The sequence below is a fragment of the Thermothielavioides terrestris genome, chromosome 1 (genome assembly GCF_000226115.1).
Source record: "Thermothielavioides terrestris NRRL 8126 chromosome 1, complete sequence".
Classification (NCBI taxonomy): domain Eukaryota; kingdom Fungi; phylum Ascomycota; class Sordariomycetes; order Sordariales; family Chaetomiaceae; genus Thermothielavioides; species Thermothielavioides terrestris.
In genome coordinates this window covers 5,428,550-5,446,368 of record NC_016457.1, presented here as the reverse complement: position 1 = coordinate 5,446,368, position 17,819 = coordinate 5,428,550, and the positions used below count along the sequence as shown (strand labels likewise).

Below are 17,819 nucleotides of genomic sequence, written 5' to 3'. Positions count from 1 at the left end.
CGGCATGCACTCGTCGCCCAGCTCTCCGCCCAGGGACCCGGGGGCCGTCAAACCTGGCCACAAGAAGGCCTGACTGGATCCCAAGCCAGGAACTTTCGTAAAGAGACGGACGAGACGGTGGCGTGCTTCATCGGCAGCGCCTCCTGCACCTGCACCGACACCGACCGCCCAGTCCCGATGTTCCCATGAGGATATATCCTGAAGATGCTGTATCCCATTCTCTCGGGCGCCCCGCGCAGCCAGGCCGGAACATCAAGGTTGCCGCTGTTGACCAAACAGCGCATAGCTCGTCAGATCCGCTGGTAAAACAGCAGATAGGCCACCTTGTTCTCCTTCATGCTCTCCTGGTGCTGCTGCTTGGCTTTCTGTCCGTTGACGGCCTTCGGCGCCGACCCGTTGACGACGCTGCTCCACTTCTTGCCGCCGGCTGCTTGCTTCCAGCCATCGTCGTCGCCCGCGTCCTCGTCGCTGATGCCGAGGAAGCGGTTCCCGGCCGCAGCACTGCTCGCGTCCCTCCGCCCGTCCGCCTTGCCCGCCTCCTCCTCAGCGCCGCCCTCGGCCACGTCCTCGTCCCGCACCCGCCGGATGACGGTATCGTCGATGCGGATCCACTCCCGCCCGTCTTGCCGGCGCACATCGACCGTGTAATGCCCACCGCTGGCGTTCTTGCCGTGGTGGTACACGACCGCGATGAGGCGGTACCGCGGCGGGCCCGAGTTCTCGGCGAGAATGTTGTTGCGCGTCTGGCGCGACAGCACCTCCCGCGGGAACTCGAACTCCAGCGGATATCCGACCTTCTTCCAGATCTTGACGGTGCCGCCGTAGCCCTCGGCGTCGAACTGGAAGCGCTTCAGGTGCAGGATCAGCACCGGCGGCACGGACTCGATAAAGACCTGCTTGGTCGCCCGGACGTCCTTGCCATGCGGTGAGTTGAAGTCGCCGTGGAGCACCTCGGGCCGCGTGAGGCCCTTCAGCGCATCGATGATGTTGCGGATCTCGGGGGAGCCGATGTCGAGCTGCAGCGGCTGGTACGGCTCCAGCGTGACCGAGTTCTTGTTGCCCGGCACCCGCAGTTCGGAACGGAGCTGCCCTCCGAAGATCTTGGTGACGGGCGACGGGGTATGGGAATGGCCCGACGACCGCGTCACCGCCGAACGCTGGCGGGGTCCCACCTCGAGCCAGTCGTCGCCACCCTCCAGCGGGTCATTCGCTCGGGAAGACGTCGGGGAAGGCAGGGACGAACTCGGAGCGGTCGAAGCGGTCGACGCGGGAGCAGCACGCATCACCTGCGCACACTCGTCATGGAGGCCCTCGAGGAGGAACCCGAGGAACTCCTGGGCGTCTTGCTGATGGCCGCGCTGCGAATTGTTAGCGCTTCGGTTGTTGAACTCTCGCGCCACGTTCCCGCACGTACCCTCATGCTCGCAAAGCGTGGAAGCGTCCGGATGGCATCGTAGACAAACTCAGGGGTGAACGGCTCCCCATACTTCTCGTAGTCTTCGCTCTTGAGGCGCTTCTTGAGCTGGGCCACCGACGGAGCCGAGTCAATCACTTTGAATTCGCGCATGAACATGACCCTGTTGTCATCAGCACGGCGGTGCGACGTGGATAGAGATTCGAAACTCACATGGCATCCACCAAGGGCGTCTCGCTCTTGAAGCTGTGGGCGGCGTTCTTGTTGACTTGATCCAAGAAGTCATAGAAAGGAATACAGAAGATGAGAACTTGTAACACCTGATTTGGCCGTGAGAAGCTGGACGTGAGATGGGATATCCAGCGGGGGTCCTTACCGAATTCATATAGCACATGTTGCCCGTGTTCACCAGCCCTCTCGGTTCCAAAAAGGCGAGCTTCTCCGGCGCACTTGGACGGTAGGCCTGAAGAGCATGGGCGAGCGAGCTGGCGTTGGCCTTCGCGAAGCTGCCGGCGGAGGGCACCACACTCCGCCCAATGGCTGCGTCGCCGTTCGTTTGGGTTTGTGAAACAGCGGCACCAGAGCTCGTGCTGGCGGCCGACGCGCTCGGCTTGGAGAACAGACCCGCCCACAGCCTGGGCTTGGCCGGAGCAGCTGCTGGTTGGGCCGCCTCAGGCGTCTTCGCCTCGGCGGTCCCATTCACATTCTCGGCCGCTTTGGCGGGCTTAGCGGCTTGCTCATCGCCAGATGCGGCGACGGCGGGTTCGGCGTCGGCGGAACTCTTCACAGTGGCGGCTGCAGGCTTGGCCTCTTTGGGGCTGGCTTTCGGCAGAGCCGGAACCACTGGGACCGCAGGGACGGCAGGTACGGCCGATCGTGTCGCCGGCTTCGCCATGTTCGTCGGCGTGCCTGGGACAGCGTCTGGAGCCTGGGGCGGTTGCGTCGAGCTTGGCGATGTTGGGGAAGTGGAGGCGGCAGCTTCGGAACGCTGTGCTTGTGTCGATGGGGTCTCAGATTGGGGAGGGGAGGCCTCAGTCTCGGGCCCCGTTTCCGGTTTAGTGCTCGGGGCTTGTTCCTCGACGTCAACCGACTCCTGGCCTTCCTTGTTCTGGGCAGAGACATCCGGGTGGGTCTCAGGAGGGGTGCCCGTTGCCGGTGTGGGTTTCTCGGGCAACTCCAGTCGCTCAGCACCGGAACCGAGAGCCCTTCTCCGCCTCCGCAGCCTCGTGGCTCGCGGGGGAAACGGCCAGTCAAGAGTCCAAGGAAGCTGTGGGGAGTAAGTAAGCGACAGTCAGAAAGAGAAAGCCTTCCAATTAACGATTTCCGTTGGCTTACCGGTGGTCTGAATTGAGATTTGCGGGCTGGAATAGGACTAGTCGACGACGGTTCGATCAGCGCATCAGGCGAAGGTTGCGGAGGCGGGACTTCTGTTTGCTGCTTTGGTTGCGATCCAGCTTGGGGGTCGATTTGGGATTCTGGTTGCTGAGGTAGCTGCTGCACGGGCACCTGGGCTGGAAGAACCTCGTGCACCTGGTGAACCGGGGGAGTCATGGGTGGAGGAACTGCATGAGAGTGTGTCGAAGATGGTGTATGCGGGAGGGGTGGGACGACGGCCGGTGCTGCCGGCGGGGGAGGATGGTAGGGTGAGGACACAATCGGGGAGTGCTGGGGCGGCCGACCGTAGCTCTGCGGCAGAGGCACATAGTGTTGCATGGCGGGCGGTGACCGGACGTAGCCGGGGTTGGGATACGGCATGTAACCGGCCGGGGCGGGGATGGCGCCGTTCTGGTACGGCTGGGGGACGTAGTAGGCGGGCGGAACATACGGGGCGGGCATGTAGCCGGCGGCGTACATGGGCTGGCCGACATGCTGGGGGTGGTGGCCGTGGTGACCGTGGTGGCCATGGTGGTAGCCGTGGACGGGCGGGTAGTGCTGCCGGCCGCCGCGGCGAGGAGGAGGGCCTCCGGCGGGCACGGGGCCCATGTCGGCACCTCCCCCTTGCACCTGCTGCCCAGCCGGCAGATGCCCGCGATTGTTCATCGTGCCGGCCTGGGGGGCGGGGTGTTGCTGGTGTTGCGGTAGCTGCTCACTCGGCGTGAGGGCCACCGCGGCGAGACAGCAACGGTCGGGTATCCAGCCGAGGCCAGGATGCCGGGGATCTGATGCGACGGTCGGAACGTTGGAGCGGGTGGCGGGAACTGTCGGCAGCGATGGGCGACGGCGGCAAAGCTGACGATTGGGGAAGAAGCGGCCCAGGTCTTTTCAGCGATGAAGCCCAAGCTGCGGGGTTGTCGGCGCGGCTTCTGTTGAGGCGGAAGCTGCTGTGGGTTCGTCGTTGTTGCTGTTGCTGCTGCTGCGGCGTGACTGCCCGACTTCGCCCGTGACGGTATCCCTTCTGCGCTCTTTCTTCGTTCCTGCTCCCGCGCGACAGAGAGGCAGCGTTTTCCACGTCACCGCCCTGGGCTGCTGTTGCCCTCAGTGGACAGCTTCGAAAGAAAAAAAAAGGCGAATTCCAGATGCTCAGCGCATTGAGCGGGCGGTCGTTGAGTAACGCGCAACGACCCGCCAAGCGAAGGCGATGTTGGAGCTTGGTGGGCTTCAGTGTTTCCACCCTGACAAAAATTTATTATGCCCAGGCGTGCCCAGGCGTGCCCCGGCGTTACCTTCGACGCAATCCACTGAACTGCGCTAAATCCGGCAGCCCAGGCAGTTTGGGGCGCTCGGGCCACAGCGCGGCATCTGCCTCCCGCGCTCACAATCAGGGCAGGGTTCCAGTTGGGGGCCTGGTTGCTCCAGACAGGGGACCCCCAAACATCCGGGATAACCACAGGCTGACTACCTTACCTAGGGGCCGTTTCCGGTCATCGGGCTGTCGGCTACCGTCTGGATCGCACGCCTATGGAGGTACATACTTCGAAGCCACGCACCTCAAAGAGGGACACCTCAGAATATGGAATATACCCAATATTCCCCTCTCCAACGCTCCAGCCACCCCAATTGTAATTCTGGAACAAATGTTATGTATCCGATGATCCGAGACGGTTGCGCTTGGATTGGCTTATCGTTGCACCTCTAGGTACCTGCCGTACAACCAACGCCAAGTTCCAGGCCAATGGACGCCCCGACTGGGTGGGTACGCCTCCCGACGGGCACGGCGGCAATCCTTGCGCTGTGTCCGGAATCCGTACTGTCCAGAACACGACCGTACTCCCTACTCGTCCCTGAACAACCACCGGCCTCCTCCCCGCATCGCCTCGCGCCACCTTTCCTCGACCACACGCCGCTCCATTTTCTCTGCCTCCTCCTTGTTCTTCTCCAACTCCTGCGTGCTGGGGAAGTCCGGGTCCCAGTATCCAGGCGGCGACGGCCTGCTGGCAAACCTATGCCGGTGCCTCCCCAGCCGATCGGCCAAGTCCTGTATCTTGGCCTTGAGCCACACTTCCTGCCTTTCCTCGCGCGTCATGTCGACGAGCCGGTACGCCTCGTTGCCCAGATAGGCCTCCATCATCTTGATGTCGGCAACCCGCGAGAGGATGCCCGGCCCGCCCGCCCGGAGCTCCGATTCTGCTATCGCCCGGAACTGCCGGCCGCAGCAGTTCGGGTCGGTGCACCCGGCGAGCTCGGCCCGCTCGTCCTTGCCGCGCACGACTTCGGAAAAGGCATGCTTGTAGCCGTTGTTGAACTTGGGATTGATTTTGAAATCCTCGCTCCTGAGCTCTGCCAGAGGCCGATCCCGCAGTCGCCTGGGCGGCAGCTGGTTGATCTTGTTCTGAGTCTGCTTTCGGAGCGCAGTGGCTGCGGTGGCCGGAGAGGCTTTCGCCACCGGCGACGGCTTTACAGATGCTTCGTGACGTTGCCCGGGATCCTGTGGCGGCGGTATGTTTTCGAGGTCTTCTTGGTCAAGACGAGAATTGCCGCTGTTCCGAAACAGACGTGTTGCGGGAAGGAAAGGCGCAGCCATTCCCGGCGAGTCCATGTGCAAGAGCGATTGTAGCCGACTGTGTGTAAGTGCCTGATCATTCGGTTCCTTCTCAGCTTGCCCCAGCTTGGGGGAATGAAATAACTCGAAGGTGTCCTCGGCATCTTCAGCAACGTCCGCGACCCCGTAATCTAGAGTCCAGCCTGCCCTGATGGGTGGTCTGCCATTGCCATTTGCGCGTGTTGTCTGCGGTTCCTGACTGGATGAACCCGATTTATCCAGCACGGGACTTGCTTCGTCTTCTTCCCAAAGTTGCAGATGATCCGAACGGTGCTGCTTTCTAGGCGTCCGGATCGCCTGCTCCTCTTCGTCCAGGTCGATGCTCTCGTGGGGACAGAAAACTGCGGCTTCACCTGTGATAACGGGGTCTGAGCTGTTGCTGTGCTCACTCTTGATCCTTCGAGGAGGGGTGGCAACCTTGCCGTCGTCGTCCGCGTGTTTCCGTTTACGCACAGTTCTTTCGGAGACTATGACCGGGCCATCCGAGGACGGTTCTTCCTTGATCGCGACGGCCCGCTCCATGCCCGTACCAGGGAGCATTGGCGGTAGCTGATCGAGCCCTTCGCTACCGTCCTCCGTCTCCTCATCAACCGGTCGGCTCCTATCACCCGTCAAGGCGAGTTCAGCGCCTGATGAAGGCTCCATACGGCCCGCCGGAACTCCGCCAGCCTCATGTCGAGGCCTAACAGTGCTGTCTGACTCTGGATCAGACGGGGAGCTTGAATCCAGGGCTGTCTGACCGGACAGAGCGCCATCAGCAATGGTCCGCGGACGTCGAAGCTTTGTCGAGTCCTCTGGAGGAAGTTCCTCAATCCGACCCTCCATCCGGTGGAGCTTCTTCTCCAGCTTGTCGATCTTGGTCTCCAGCGACTGAGCGTACCTCATCCAGCTGTCCCGCGCCGCCCGGAACCCCCTCGCCGTACGCTGGGTTAGCTCGTGTCGCTTTTTGAGTGCGCTATGAAGCTTTGCAAGCTTCGAATACGCTTCCTCGAAATCCGGCTTCTGGGGGCTCCCGCATGTTGGAGGGCCGGGGGATAAAGTGCCTTTAGGTACATTTGCGGGCAGCTCTGCAAGCGAAGGCCTTGCTTCTCTCTGTGCCTTGTCCTCCAAGGTTTCCGGGGCAAAAGAAGGAGCTTGTTTCGCAACTTTTGGCCGAAGCTGCTCGAGTTCCTGGAGGAGGGACCTGTTCTCCTTCTCCAGTTGGTCGGCCCTGGCAGCCGCAGCCTTCAGCTCGTCAAGCTGCTGAGCAAGGGGCGTTTGGAGGTTTTCGTTTTGTTGCCGAATCTCTGGCCGCGTGTGAGCGGTCACATGTCACCCAAACCCTCCCATACCATCAGCGGAGTGAGGGTTCAAGAGGGCCACGCACCAGCAGCGAGGTCCGCCTCTATCGAGTCGCAAACAGCTTCCAGAGCCGCTAAGAGCATCGGCCGCCCAGTGCGGCTCCAGTAGTCCGTCATCACGGTCGAGGCTAGATAAGAATGCTCTGATGACGGGAAGAGGGAGGTTTCTTTTTCGAGTCAGTTTCAGAACCACGCGACGCGTCGCGTCGCGTCACAAATTCAGTTAATTCACCTTCCGGAATACGGGGGCTTCGTGCCAAGACCAGGAGCTGCTAGCGCCTGTCCACGTGACAGGATAGACTGCTGGTTCCGGCCTGGATTCGCCAATCGGATTGCACTGTCCGAATCGGATCTTCATAACAGAACTAAACTGCAGTAGTGTACGGATCAGTGAAGGGAACGTTAATCGTCAGGGCACACAGGACCCTGATTCTCTCCGCCCACGTCTCTTCCGCCTCCAGACATGCCACCCCTCCTTGGCCCTCCACCTCCCAAACCTGAGTGGCAACCGCCCCGTTGCCTCATCGCACCATGAAACTTCAGCGTTCTCGCTGTGGTACGAAGTGTGCGGTTTGGGTTTTGGGGTTCTCTCCAGCGAGAGGTCATGCACTGGTCGGGCCTTTCTGACATCTGGGCTTCGACAAGGGCTGAGGACTGCAGCGCAATGGTTTTTGGGATCGTACGAGCGTTCAGTCCGCAACCTGCTTTCTCACTCCCTGCGCCGACAGATTGCCTGTTGGCACCATGCCATGTGTGTATGCATTTGCCTTGTTCTTTCGTCTCAGAGGCTCCTGACCGGCAGTACCGGCCCATCGGACTCCGAGGCGACCAGCCGGCTCGGTAGGTGCCGATGCGAGGAGATATGTGCGCAGATACGACGAAACCATCCTCGGCCTTGAGCCGTGATTACCCTCCACCAATGACCATCGAAAGATCGCTTGCCCTGTGTGCCGCGGGTGGCAGCATTCAAACAGATTGCGCCGCCGCAGCCGCAGCACTCGCTCTCGTGACACGATGCGAGCAACAGCCGAGAGAGATTGGCCCCTCGAGCAACAGGCTGAAGGATGACCAATTGCGTGAACAGGGGTTGATCTGACTTACATATTCCGCGCCATGTACGGAATAGGCCCTGTGGCCTCGGTATACACGGAGATGGCACAAGTGCGATGCAACACCACCTCACCCGCATCAGTAGGTGCTAATGCGGCACATCGGACAATCAAACCAGGCGGCCAAGAGATCATCTGCGAACATGCTTCCAGAAGAGGTTCCAGAAGATATCCGGAACGGGATGATGTGACCCTACAAAACGGCAGCCCGGGATAAAGGGCTCGGAGCAGAACCAGATAATCGCTCCGCGGTTCATCCGCCTCAAACGGCACCAACCGAGTCCCCTGCATCTCCATGATTCCCTCTCCTTAACCGTGCGATGGTGTAAAGGGGCGTGGATTGGAGAGACCCGGTTCCGACGGCAGCGAAGCCGAACTGGAAAAAGAGCCAAATGGCACGTGGCACGGGCTTGATCGTCTCACATCAAAGGGCTGCTTAGCTGGGATAACGTACGAAGGTATCTTTGAAAGGTCCCCCTTCATAAACGCTGTGGGAGACATACCGGGTGGTGGAAGGACGTAGGACGCTCGCTCCCGGTCTCGAGTCCCTGAGATAAAATGTCGCCAGGGAACGGAACGGCTTATGACATAGAGCGGATTACATAGCAGGTACCTACCTTACCTAGAGCGCAATGCTCGCCACGTATCCGGCCCGCATTGGCTCTCTGCAGTTGGACCGCTGGGGACTTCCCAACGCTGGGAACAGAGCGGGATGTTCGAGAAAAGGGATGGAAGCTCGGACGAAAAGATCCACGCATTATGCAGGGGCTAAACACTATTGTTCCACACTTTTGTTTGCGACCCCACGACGAGCAAAAGCGGCAGAAGATAGCTACCTTACACAACACTCCGCTTGACCTCGGCAGGCGGCGTAAGCCGGGTCTAAAGCCTTACTCAGGAGGCATTGTAGCTGAACGAAGGGGACGATGCTCCCTACCGTGTATGTACATACATCCGTACCTGCACATACCTCCTGTGTAGGGTATCGAGATTGAAGAGGGAGCATGGAGCGGATGAACAAACGGCACGATGTCGTCTGGGGCTTCTCTCGGGTCTCTCGCTTCCCCTGTCACAGGAGCTGCATTCAACCGACAATGCTCGCCGCTGGGCCGTCTCCAGCTGACATCCCAAGATCGACATCACACCGTGCCACAGACTCGAGGGCTAACTACCTACACTAACGTTAGGCAGTTAAAATGACGGGAAGACTCTTCGACACTGGCTGGCGGCAGCTTCAGGCGCAGCAAACTGGAGCAGGGAGCAGCGTTGCCCCACCCCAACTGGCACGCCCAGAAAATTTCAATCACAGTACGGAATACTTAGACCCTTTCTGCCAGGCGAACCCGCTCCCCGGGCCTTCGTTCACACGGTCTCTCACCTCGACTCCCTGCTTTGACCTGCCAGTTCGAGAAGTCGGGACGCTAGTTTATTAACTTCTCGGTGCCCCTCCTGCCACCCGCCGGTTTCCTTCCTCACCAACAACAATCGAACTTCGGTCTCATCAATCAATTGCGGACGGTTTGTGTTGCACAAAATCTTCCCTTCCGGTCAGTAAAAAAAAGATGATTACCCCACACCAAAAGTCTCCCCCACCTCGTTTGTGGTTTTGCGCCCTCCCTGCCCAAAAACCCTCCAATCCCAAAACACCTGCCAAATTTCCACTCGAGGCAGCTTGAATTGGAAACTCTCTCGCCACTTACATACAACAACCAAACTGACGGGTTCAATCGCATTGCACAGAACCAAAGAACATCAAACTACACCAGAGCGGCTTCGCGATCTCTTTGACATATCCACGATGGATTACGCTTCCCAGGGACGGGCCTGCTTCACCTGTGAGTTTTGTCGTCGCAGTTCTTCGCTCTGGCTTCTGTTTGCCCCGCGGCCCTGAGCGCAATCGCCGCCACCTACCCACCGAGATTACAATATGCTCTGGGAAGAAAAAAACAAGTCGCCCAAGATGCATCTCGTCTCAATGCTGGCTACCCTTGATCGGGCCGCCTGTCAATGACTCCCACCGACCTGCGCGCGAGCGCAGCTGCAACGCCTATCCACAAGGCATACGCGCGCAGGAAGTGGCCAGCCCTTTCGCTACCTCTGCAAATTTCGGTGCATACAAGCGACATTCCGAGCGTCGTCTGCACCAGCGCGCAGTGCCCCGAGATTTCTTGAACCGTGTGAAAATGGCCAATTCCGGGCCAAGGGACCGCCGGTTCCTTCCCCTGAGAACTCGACGGGTCTGTCTGCGGTCGGCGACCGCTCCCCTCGCAGCACCACCTATTCTATGACACGCCCCTCCTGTACTGTGTTGGGGAAGAGAGACCTTCTGACATGAGAGATTCTAGGCGGCCAAACCACCCACCAGGTATGCAAGAAGTCGGCGAAATGGAGGGATTGGTCATGGGGAAGTATCGTGAGGTTACCTTGCAGCTACTAACTCGATGCTCCCAGGCCCGTGACTGCCCCAGCAAGGGTGCGGCTAAGTGGTGAGTTGCACATCCGGCTGCAGATGCCACTGGACGCTCGACCGCTGACTGTTGACTGGTACCAGCTACAACTGCGGCGGTGAGCTTCCTCGTATCGCCATTCGAACGTTGCCAGGACGCGCTGTGCTAACAGAAGGCTGCGGTTTTCAGGCGAGGGTCACATAAGTGAGTGCATATTCCTGTGTTCTCCGGCTTTGCGCGGGATAGCTCTCTAATGCCGAACAGGCCGTGACTGCCCGGAAGGCCCCAAGGACACCAAGACCTGCTACCGGTGCGGCCAGCCCGGCCACATCTCCCGCGACTGCCCCACCGGCGGTGGCGGCCAGTCCGGCGCTGAGTGCTACAAGGTGAGCCTCAAGCCCCTCCCTGTATACATCCCTCGCCACTAATCTGACGAATCCCCCAGTGCGGTGAGATCGGTCACATAGCCCGTAACTGCCCCAAGGGCAACTCTTATGGCGGCGGTTTCAACTCTGGCTACGGTGGCGGCGGCTACGGCCCGCAGAAGACTTGCTACTCGTGCGGCGGCATCGGCCATCTGTCTCGTAAGTCACCGCAAGCACCAGATCCTGCTGTGCATGCTCCGGCTAACTGCTCGCCAGGCGACTGCGTGAATGGCAACAAGTGCTACAACTGCGGCGTCTCGGGCCACCTGTCGCGTGACTGCCCCAAGGAGTCCACCGGCGGCGAAAAGATCTGCTACAAGTGCCAGCAGCCCGGCCACGTCCAGTCTCAGTGCCCCAATTAAGCTGCGGACATGAGACGGCCTCGGTTACCTTCGACAACCCCGACCCTTCTGCGGCCGGCCAGCCTTTGCGATTCGCCCTAGCTTCTGTCACTCAAGGTGGAAGAGGAGACAAGGGGAACCCGCCAGCTTGGCGTTCCCCGTTGGAGGTTGACGACACAAGGGTGCGCTATACACTGCCTTTCTGGTGGGACCGCCCCGGCGCTCGCGCGCTGGTGCCCCACGGGTATTGCTGGTATCTCGGTGGCCATCTGGATACCCTCTCAGTTGGCATGTCCTCGCCCAGTTTTTCTCACATTCTCGGCTTGGGCTCAGCCCTGTTTTTTTTCCCTCATCCTGTTTTCTTTTTTCCAATTCTTTTTTCCTTCCCCAAGTTGCATGCCCAAAACGACACGCAATTCAGAAGGCATCACGACCATGGATCAGCAGGCAACGGAAAAGTTTGACCATCTTGGCGTTGGGACGGCGAGGGGTACCTAAATCAGGTTTCCGTTCAAGTCTCTCTCAACGGGTGGAGCGCTGCATCGCTTTTCGCTGCGGGTCTGGCTTCTGGCTGTTTTCTCTCTCACGGATTAACGACTAGATCATGGGAACTGGAATGGGCCCGCAAAAATGATGTCCGGGCTTCGTTGACGCGCTGAAAAATTCCTACTTATGCCACTGACGCAGTAGACGATGCGTCGACCGCTCGAGTTATGACTTACCAAGATTCATCCGAGTGTAAAAATGCTGCCGCCGCACCCAATGCCCACCCCGCCAGGAACCAAAACGGAAGTAAATACATGTAAGTTCTACATCATGGTACATGTACAACGTACACGGAACGTCCGCTACAGCACCGCCTTGGGCATGAACTTCATGGCCTGCCTGACGCCCAGGTCGGCCAGGACCTCCTCGGCGCCGCCGAGGATGGCGTCGAACTTGTTGGTGCGGTTGAAGTTCTCGATGACGCGGCCCATGCCGGTCTGGGTCAGCGCGCGGCCGCCCCAGATCTGCACGGCCTCGTCGGCTATCTCGTGCGCCGCGCGGGTCGCGCTCATCTTGAGCAGCGCGATCGGCCCGCCCAGGTGCCGCGCCTGCTGCGCGTACGGCATGTGGCACATCTGGTACGTCACGCTCTCCAGCCAGGCCTGGTGCGCCTCGCACAGCGCGATCATCTTGGCCAGCTTCTGCCGCACCACCGGCTGGTCGATCAGCCGCTTGCCGAAGACCCGCCGCTGGTGCGCCCACTTGAGCGATTCCTCCACCACCAGCCGCATCAGCCGGATCGTGCCGCACGCCATCGCCCACCGCTCGTGGTTGAAGTTGGACAGGATCACGTAGATGCCCTTGTTCTCCTCGCCCAGCAGGTGGCTCGCGGGCACCTTGACGTTGTCGAAGGTGACGTAGGCCGTGCCGGCCGTCGGCGAGTACGACGTCTTGATCGGCTTGGTCTCGACGCCGCCGGCGGCGCGCTCGATCAGCAGCACGCTCAGGCCCTTGCCCGTGTTGACGCCGGCGACGAAGTAGTCGGCGAAGACGCCGTTGGTGATCCACTTCTTGGTGCCGTTGACGATGTAGTGCTTGCCGTCCGGGGTCTTGGTGGCGGTGGTGCGCAGGCCGGCCACGTCGGAGCCGGCGAAGGCCTCGGTGATGGCCAGGCAGATCTTCTTGCGGCCCGACAGGACGTCGTCGGTGACGCGCCGCTGGAGCTCCGCGTTCGGGCAGAAGTTGAGGATGCAGGTCAGGCCGATGACCATGCCGGCCATGTTGCCGTCCTGGAAGCCGCGGCAGGCGGCGCGCGCCTGCTCCTGGGCGCAGATCATGTCGTGGAAGTAGTCGAACTCGCGGCCGTCGACGGCGCCGTCCAGCAGGCGCACGCCGTGCAGGTGCTTGCCCGGCCCCATGCGCATGTGCAGCACGCCGGCCTTGGACATGCGCTCGATCAGCTCCTGGCTGACGAACTCGCCGGACCGCTCCTTCTCGAGGGCCTCGGGGGCGATGTAGCGGTCGGTGAACTCGCGCATGGCGCGCTGCAGGCGGCGGTGGCTGTCGTTGAAGTAGGGCGACCGGAACTGCGGGGTGAGCCACAGCGGCTCGGCGTAGGGCACGGGCGAGAGGTCGCCCGGCTGCGGGGTGATGATGGACTGCTGCTCGCCCGCGATGGTGCCGATGGCCAGGTTGGCGTACTTCTGCAGCACCTCGTGCCGGTGCAGGTTGTAGAAGGCCACGGTGGCGTCCTGGCCGGCGACCTGGCGCAGCACGGCCTCGCCGCCCGGGTGGGCGTCTAGGAAGTCCGAGACATCGTAGACGACGGTGTCGATGACGAACCACGTGCTGTCCTCGGTGTTGTGCTTCGCAACCTCGTCGCGCGTGAAGGTCTTGGAGGGGACGGGGAGAGGCATGGCTGTTGTTGTCGGGAGTTGGGGGGTCGGGGAGAGGGGGGAGAGAGAGAGCACAGAACCGGTTGGGTCTCACGTTAACGGATATTGACGCTCACCGCTGGTGGAAAAGTAGCAGACGAGACGAGCAGCAAAGACAGCGCAACACAAGGATTGACAACAAGGGCTTTTATTTTCCTACCATCTCATGTTGGACCCATGGACAGGGCCACAAGCCTTCCCGGCTACCTGGTAGGTTGGCCGAGCGCCCTCTGGGGCTTGCTTCGGCTTCTCCAGGCAAGCCTCGGTTCCCGAGGCCGCGGTTTCGTGAACCTGGGGAATGGAATGGGGGGTTGGAGCATTGCAAGGTCCGTGATTGGCCAGCGTTGGGGCAAGCCGGCAAGCCCCGTTGCCCTGGACCTCACTCCCTTGCACGCTGGCTCAGCGGGCCCGGGGATCGAAATTGCCGAAAGCAGTCATGACTCGGGCTGCTTTGATGCTGCCAACTTGATGGGACCTGATAACATCGAACCTGGCGAACTCTGGACTGTCTTTCCTTTATTGTTCCTTGTGTCGACTGCGCAAGCTGCTCCGGGCGGGGGGAAGTACATACTGCGAGTAATGCCTGGTGCGCCGCTCGATTCAGCTTTTGCCAAGCCAGGTATGTCTTAGCCACCAGCGTCATCGTGAATGCCCCTCCATGTGTACTGTGTAGGTTGTCCAGGGTGTCGAATCTCAGCCGCACCCTCACTCCAGGCGCACGCGACTCTTTGCTCAGCGATTCAGCAAGGATGCCCTACGGATACCTGAGCATTGTGGGGTCTGATCTGGTTGGCTCTCTTCTTCCATCTGTTCCGAGATCGCCGCCCTCGTCCAATTTTGTTATCGCCAACCGCTCAGATAAGTGTGGGGCGCCAGCGAATACACCAGTGGAACCTGGGTGTTGGTCCTGCGCCATGGCCTGGAGTGAATACCCGTTACTCTTTCTCAGGCCACAGTAGGTAAGGTATGTGCAAGCCGATGGGATCTATCTCCGCCGTTGTTTTCTGGGCATGGTGTCGAGCAATTCGAGTCCATGCTAATACCCCGTGCGTGATCAGAATCCCTTGGGAAGCCGCGCCACCTGACCGCGTTGCGTCCCAAGCTCCAGGCTCCTTCAGGGCCTACGCAGTACATATAGATCGGCTTGACCAGATGCTAGCACTTCGACCCAGTCTCTCCAACTTTCGAAGTGTGCGTTCTGCATCCCACCGGCGAACCCCTCCTCCGCCCTTGAGCGCTCCATTTCGGTGAGTGTAGTGTAGCTCTCCTTTCGCAGCCTTCAGACACCAGACCCCAGCCGGACGTGGAGGTCACAGAGGTCAGATGGCATGCTCAGCAGCGCAGCTGCCATTGGCCACTCACTCGCTTAGGACGCCGCCAGCAGAGAGCCACGCGGTGCGACCAAGTGGTGGATCGCAGTCGCTTCAGCTGGCCGGAATTACCAAACGAGGCTCCGTCATCTGGACATGCAACAGCACTCGCTCCACAGTACCTGCACCTTCGAGATTGCCGTTTCCGCGCATTGGCATGCCCCCGTTTCTCGAACGGGGCCCTCTTCCGCTTATTGCCTCACATCACCATGGCTCTTCCGTGCCTTCGCTCCGCTGGAGACAGCTGTCCGTCCGGCCCCGCCTGGCCATGTGCTCACCAGGTACATATGAGCAAAGCCGGCCGGGAAGTGCTCTAGAAAAGCCCCTGAGCTGTGCCTCCGCAGGCGACCAGTTGCCAGGCCGTTCATACCTGGTCGGTTATGGCGCTTCTATCCTGAAGTGTCGGCACCAGTCTCACTTCTCTGCATTCTCCTGCACTCCTCTGCTCTTTTCCTGCATGCCCCGGGTCTCTGCGGCGAGCCCGCCGTAGAGGCTGCAGTCCCGCTTCTCTGATCTCCAACAGCCGCTTGCATCGGCAACATGGATGCTCATTCAATGTCCGTTACCAGCGCAGCTCGCAAACACGCATCCAAGATCTATCAAGACCTAAACGCAACCCGACTGTACAACGCTATTGGAATACCGCGGAGATCGATCATTATGGACGGAGTCCTCAAGGTAAGCAGTTGGCACCCCGCCCAAGCGTAGCCCGCAAGTTATGTTCCTCCGCCGGGACACACATACAAACGGGAGGTACTGCGATTCGGTGTGCTCACACAGAGCCACCAACTGCAGCTTGAGACGCTCGATCAAAGCAGCAGGAGACCACACGTCGGGATTGTTGGCGCCGGCTTCGCTGGACTCAGATGCGCCGACGTGCTGCTGCGGCATGGCTTCCGTGTCACAATCCTGGAAGCGAGGAACCGGCTCGGCGGCAGGATATATCAAGAGAGACTGCCCAACGGTCACCTTATAGACATGGGCGCCAATTGGATTCACGGGACCACCGACAATCCGATCATGGATCTCGTTCGCGAGACCAAGACCCCCGTCGGCGAGTTTGACAGTCTCATGTATGCCTTTGACGAAGATGGCCAGCTTCTTCCCCTCGAAGAGGCTGAGAAGTATTCGACCTTGATGTGGAATATCATCGAGGATGCCTTTGAGTATTCCAACAAACACGGGGCCGAGATCGACGCAGACCGGTCGCTCTTGGATTTCTTCCAGGAGCAGGTTGTGACCAGGATACCTGACACCGAGGCTGGCTATGAAAGACAGAGGCGTATCCTTCTCCAGATGGCCGAACTGTGGGGCACCTTTGTGGGGAGCCCTCTCTCGAGACAGAGCCTGAAGTTCTTCTGGCTGGAGGAGTGCATCGAAGGAGGTAAGCCCGCACGCCTCCCTGGCCATTTCCATCCGTCCGGTCGAGCTAACATAGCTTATTTAGGAAACCTCTTCTGCGCGGGCACGTACAACAAAGTGCTGGAAAAGGTCGCTCAACCAGCCGTTGATGGGGCCGACATCCGCTACCAGACTCAGGTCTCGGAGATACGCGGAAAGTCTGTTTCGCAGAGCGACACGGTCATGGTCAAGACCACCGATGGCCAAATATTCGAGTTTGACGAAGTAGTCGTCACTTGCCCGCTCGGCTGGCTGAAGCAGAACCTGCAAGCCTTCTTCCCTCCCCTGCCCGACCGCTTGTGTAAGGCGATCCAGAACGTCGGTTACGGCAACTTGGAGAAGGTTCAGCCTTCCCTCTCGTCTGTTCAAACCTTACCCGCTCATGCTAACACTGCACCGCACCAGGTGTACATCTCCTTCCCCACCGCCTTCTGGCTCACCCCCTCGCCAGATAACGGCCGCGTCGGCCAAGGCTTCTGCCAATGGCTCGCGCCCAAGTACGCGCCCGAGCACAACCCGCACCGCTGGCTCAACGAGGCGGTCGAGCTGGGCTCCCTCAGCGACGGCGCCGCCCACCCGACGCTGCTCTTCTACACCTACGGCGCGCAGTCGCAGCACCTGACCTCCACCCTCCGCTCGCTGGCCACGCCCAAGGAGCGGCACGACTTCCTGGCCGCGTACTTCCGGCCCTACTACGCGCGCCTGCCGTCCTACGACCCGGCCGACCCGGCCTGCCGCCCGACCGCGTGCGTCGCGACCGACTGGTCCGGCGACGCGCTGGCCGGCCACGGCAGCTACTGCAACTTCCCCGCCGGCCTGCGCGACGCCGACCGCGACGTCGTGGCCATGCGCCAGGGCGTGCCCGCCGAGGGCGTCTGGCTCGCCGGCGAGCACACCGCGCCGTTCGTCGCCCTCGGCACTGCCACGGGCGCGTACTGGAGCGGGGAGCATGTCGCGAGGCGGATCGCGCTGGGTGCCGGCCGGGGAGGGGGCGAGGGGGCGGAGACGGGGGTGGACGGCTAGGCCGCTAGATTGGCTCCTGACTGCTGGCTGGAGCGGTTGAAGCTTGGATGGGTTCGCTGCCTTGGCTTGGGAGATAACGAACTCCGTTTAGATAGCGCTGCGCGGTCCATTCGCATAGGAATAAATTATCAATCAAGCCCCTTGCTCACCCTTTGTGGAGCCGGAACGAAATGGCCATCTGATGTTCTCTCGCGCCCGGCGTTGCCTTGTTCAGCAAAATGGAGCAGGCACCAGCCCGTTTCCGTAGGTGTTGTTGATGTGCTGGCCCCTTGTCATCAGCCACGCGAAGAACGGTTACCTCTGGCCCATGGTAGTGTCTTTGGCGGTCAGCCGTCCAATGCCGGGCCTGCTGCCCTTCACTGTTGTCATTGCCGGGAACAACACGGCAGGAGTCATCCGGAGAAGCCAAGAAGACCCCCTTGCTCGACGGCTTCATTGCACTGAGTTCACGAACAACCGTAACTTATTGCCACCCCGCCCTTCAACCAATGCCAAGAATAAGGATTGAAACGACTGCGGCTCATTGGTGAACGAGGATAGCCGCGTAAGG

The 17,819-nt window shown here is 60.5% G+C and overlaps 5 protein-coding genes across 5 annotated transcripts; 2 read left to right on the top strand and 3 right to left on the bottom strand.

Annotated features, from left to right (window-relative positions):
* Positions 1-116: 116 nt before the first annotated feature.
* On the bottom strand, positions 117-3,659 carry THITE_2109034 (uncharacterized protein). Its single transcript, XM_003649862.1, has 5 exons — positions 2,750-3,659; positions 1,791-2,681; positions 1,628-1,734; positions 1,415-1,577; positions 117-1,358 (listed from the first exon to the last, which is right to left on the bottom strand). The coding sequence occupies exons 1-5, from the start codon at positions 3,395-3,397 to the stop codon at positions 291-293; spliced, it is 2,877 nt and encodes a 958-aa protein (XP_003649910.1). The 5' UTR covers positions 3,398-3,659; the 3' UTR covers positions 117-290.
* Positions 3,660-4,625: 966 nt separating this feature from the next.
* Positions 4,626-6,476, bottom strand: THITE_2038147 (uncharacterized protein; the record flags this gene model as incomplete). The annotated part of the gene is made up of 1 exon (XM_003649861.1): positions 4,626-6,476. A coding segment is annotated over one exon (1,851 nt), but the record flags the coding sequence as incomplete, so codon positions are not given.
* Positions 6,477-10,025: 3,549 nt separating this feature from the next.
* Positions 10,026-10,991, top strand: THITE_113215 (uncharacterized protein; the record flags this gene model as incomplete). The annotated part of the gene is made up of 6 exons (XM_003649860.1): positions 10,026-10,079; positions 10,208-10,255; positions 10,294-10,328; positions 10,394-10,412; positions 10,747-10,873; positions 10,954-10,991. The coding sequence occupies 6 exons, from the start codon at positions 10,026-10,028 to the stop codon at positions 10,989-10,991; spliced, it is 321 nt and encodes a 106-aa protein (XP_003649908.1).
* A 720-nt stretch (positions 10,992-11,711) lies between these two features.
* THITE_2109026 (uncharacterized protein) lies at positions 11,712-13,540 on the bottom strand. Its single transcript, XM_003649859.1, has one exon. The coding sequence runs from the start codon at positions 13,455-13,457 to the stop codon at positions 11,904-11,906; it is 1,554 nt and encodes a 517-aa protein (XP_003649907.1). The 5' UTR covers positions 13,458-13,540; the 3' UTR covers positions 11,712-11,903.
* An 809-nt stretch (positions 13,541-14,349) lies between these two features.
* Positions 14,350-17,333, top strand: THITE_2109024 (uncharacterized protein). Its single transcript, XM_003649858.1, has 6 exons — positions 14,350-14,439; positions 14,534-14,722; positions 15,415-15,523; positions 15,641-16,229; positions 16,293-16,588; positions 16,652-17,333. The coding sequence occupies exons 3-6, from the start codon at positions 15,506-15,508 to the stop codon at positions 17,267-17,269; spliced, it is 1,521 nt and encodes a 506-aa protein (XP_003649906.1). The 5' UTR covers positions 14,350-14,439; positions 14,534-14,722; positions 15,415-15,505; the 3' UTR covers positions 17,270-17,333.
* The last annotated feature ends 486 nt before the right edge of the window (positions 17,334-17,819 follow it).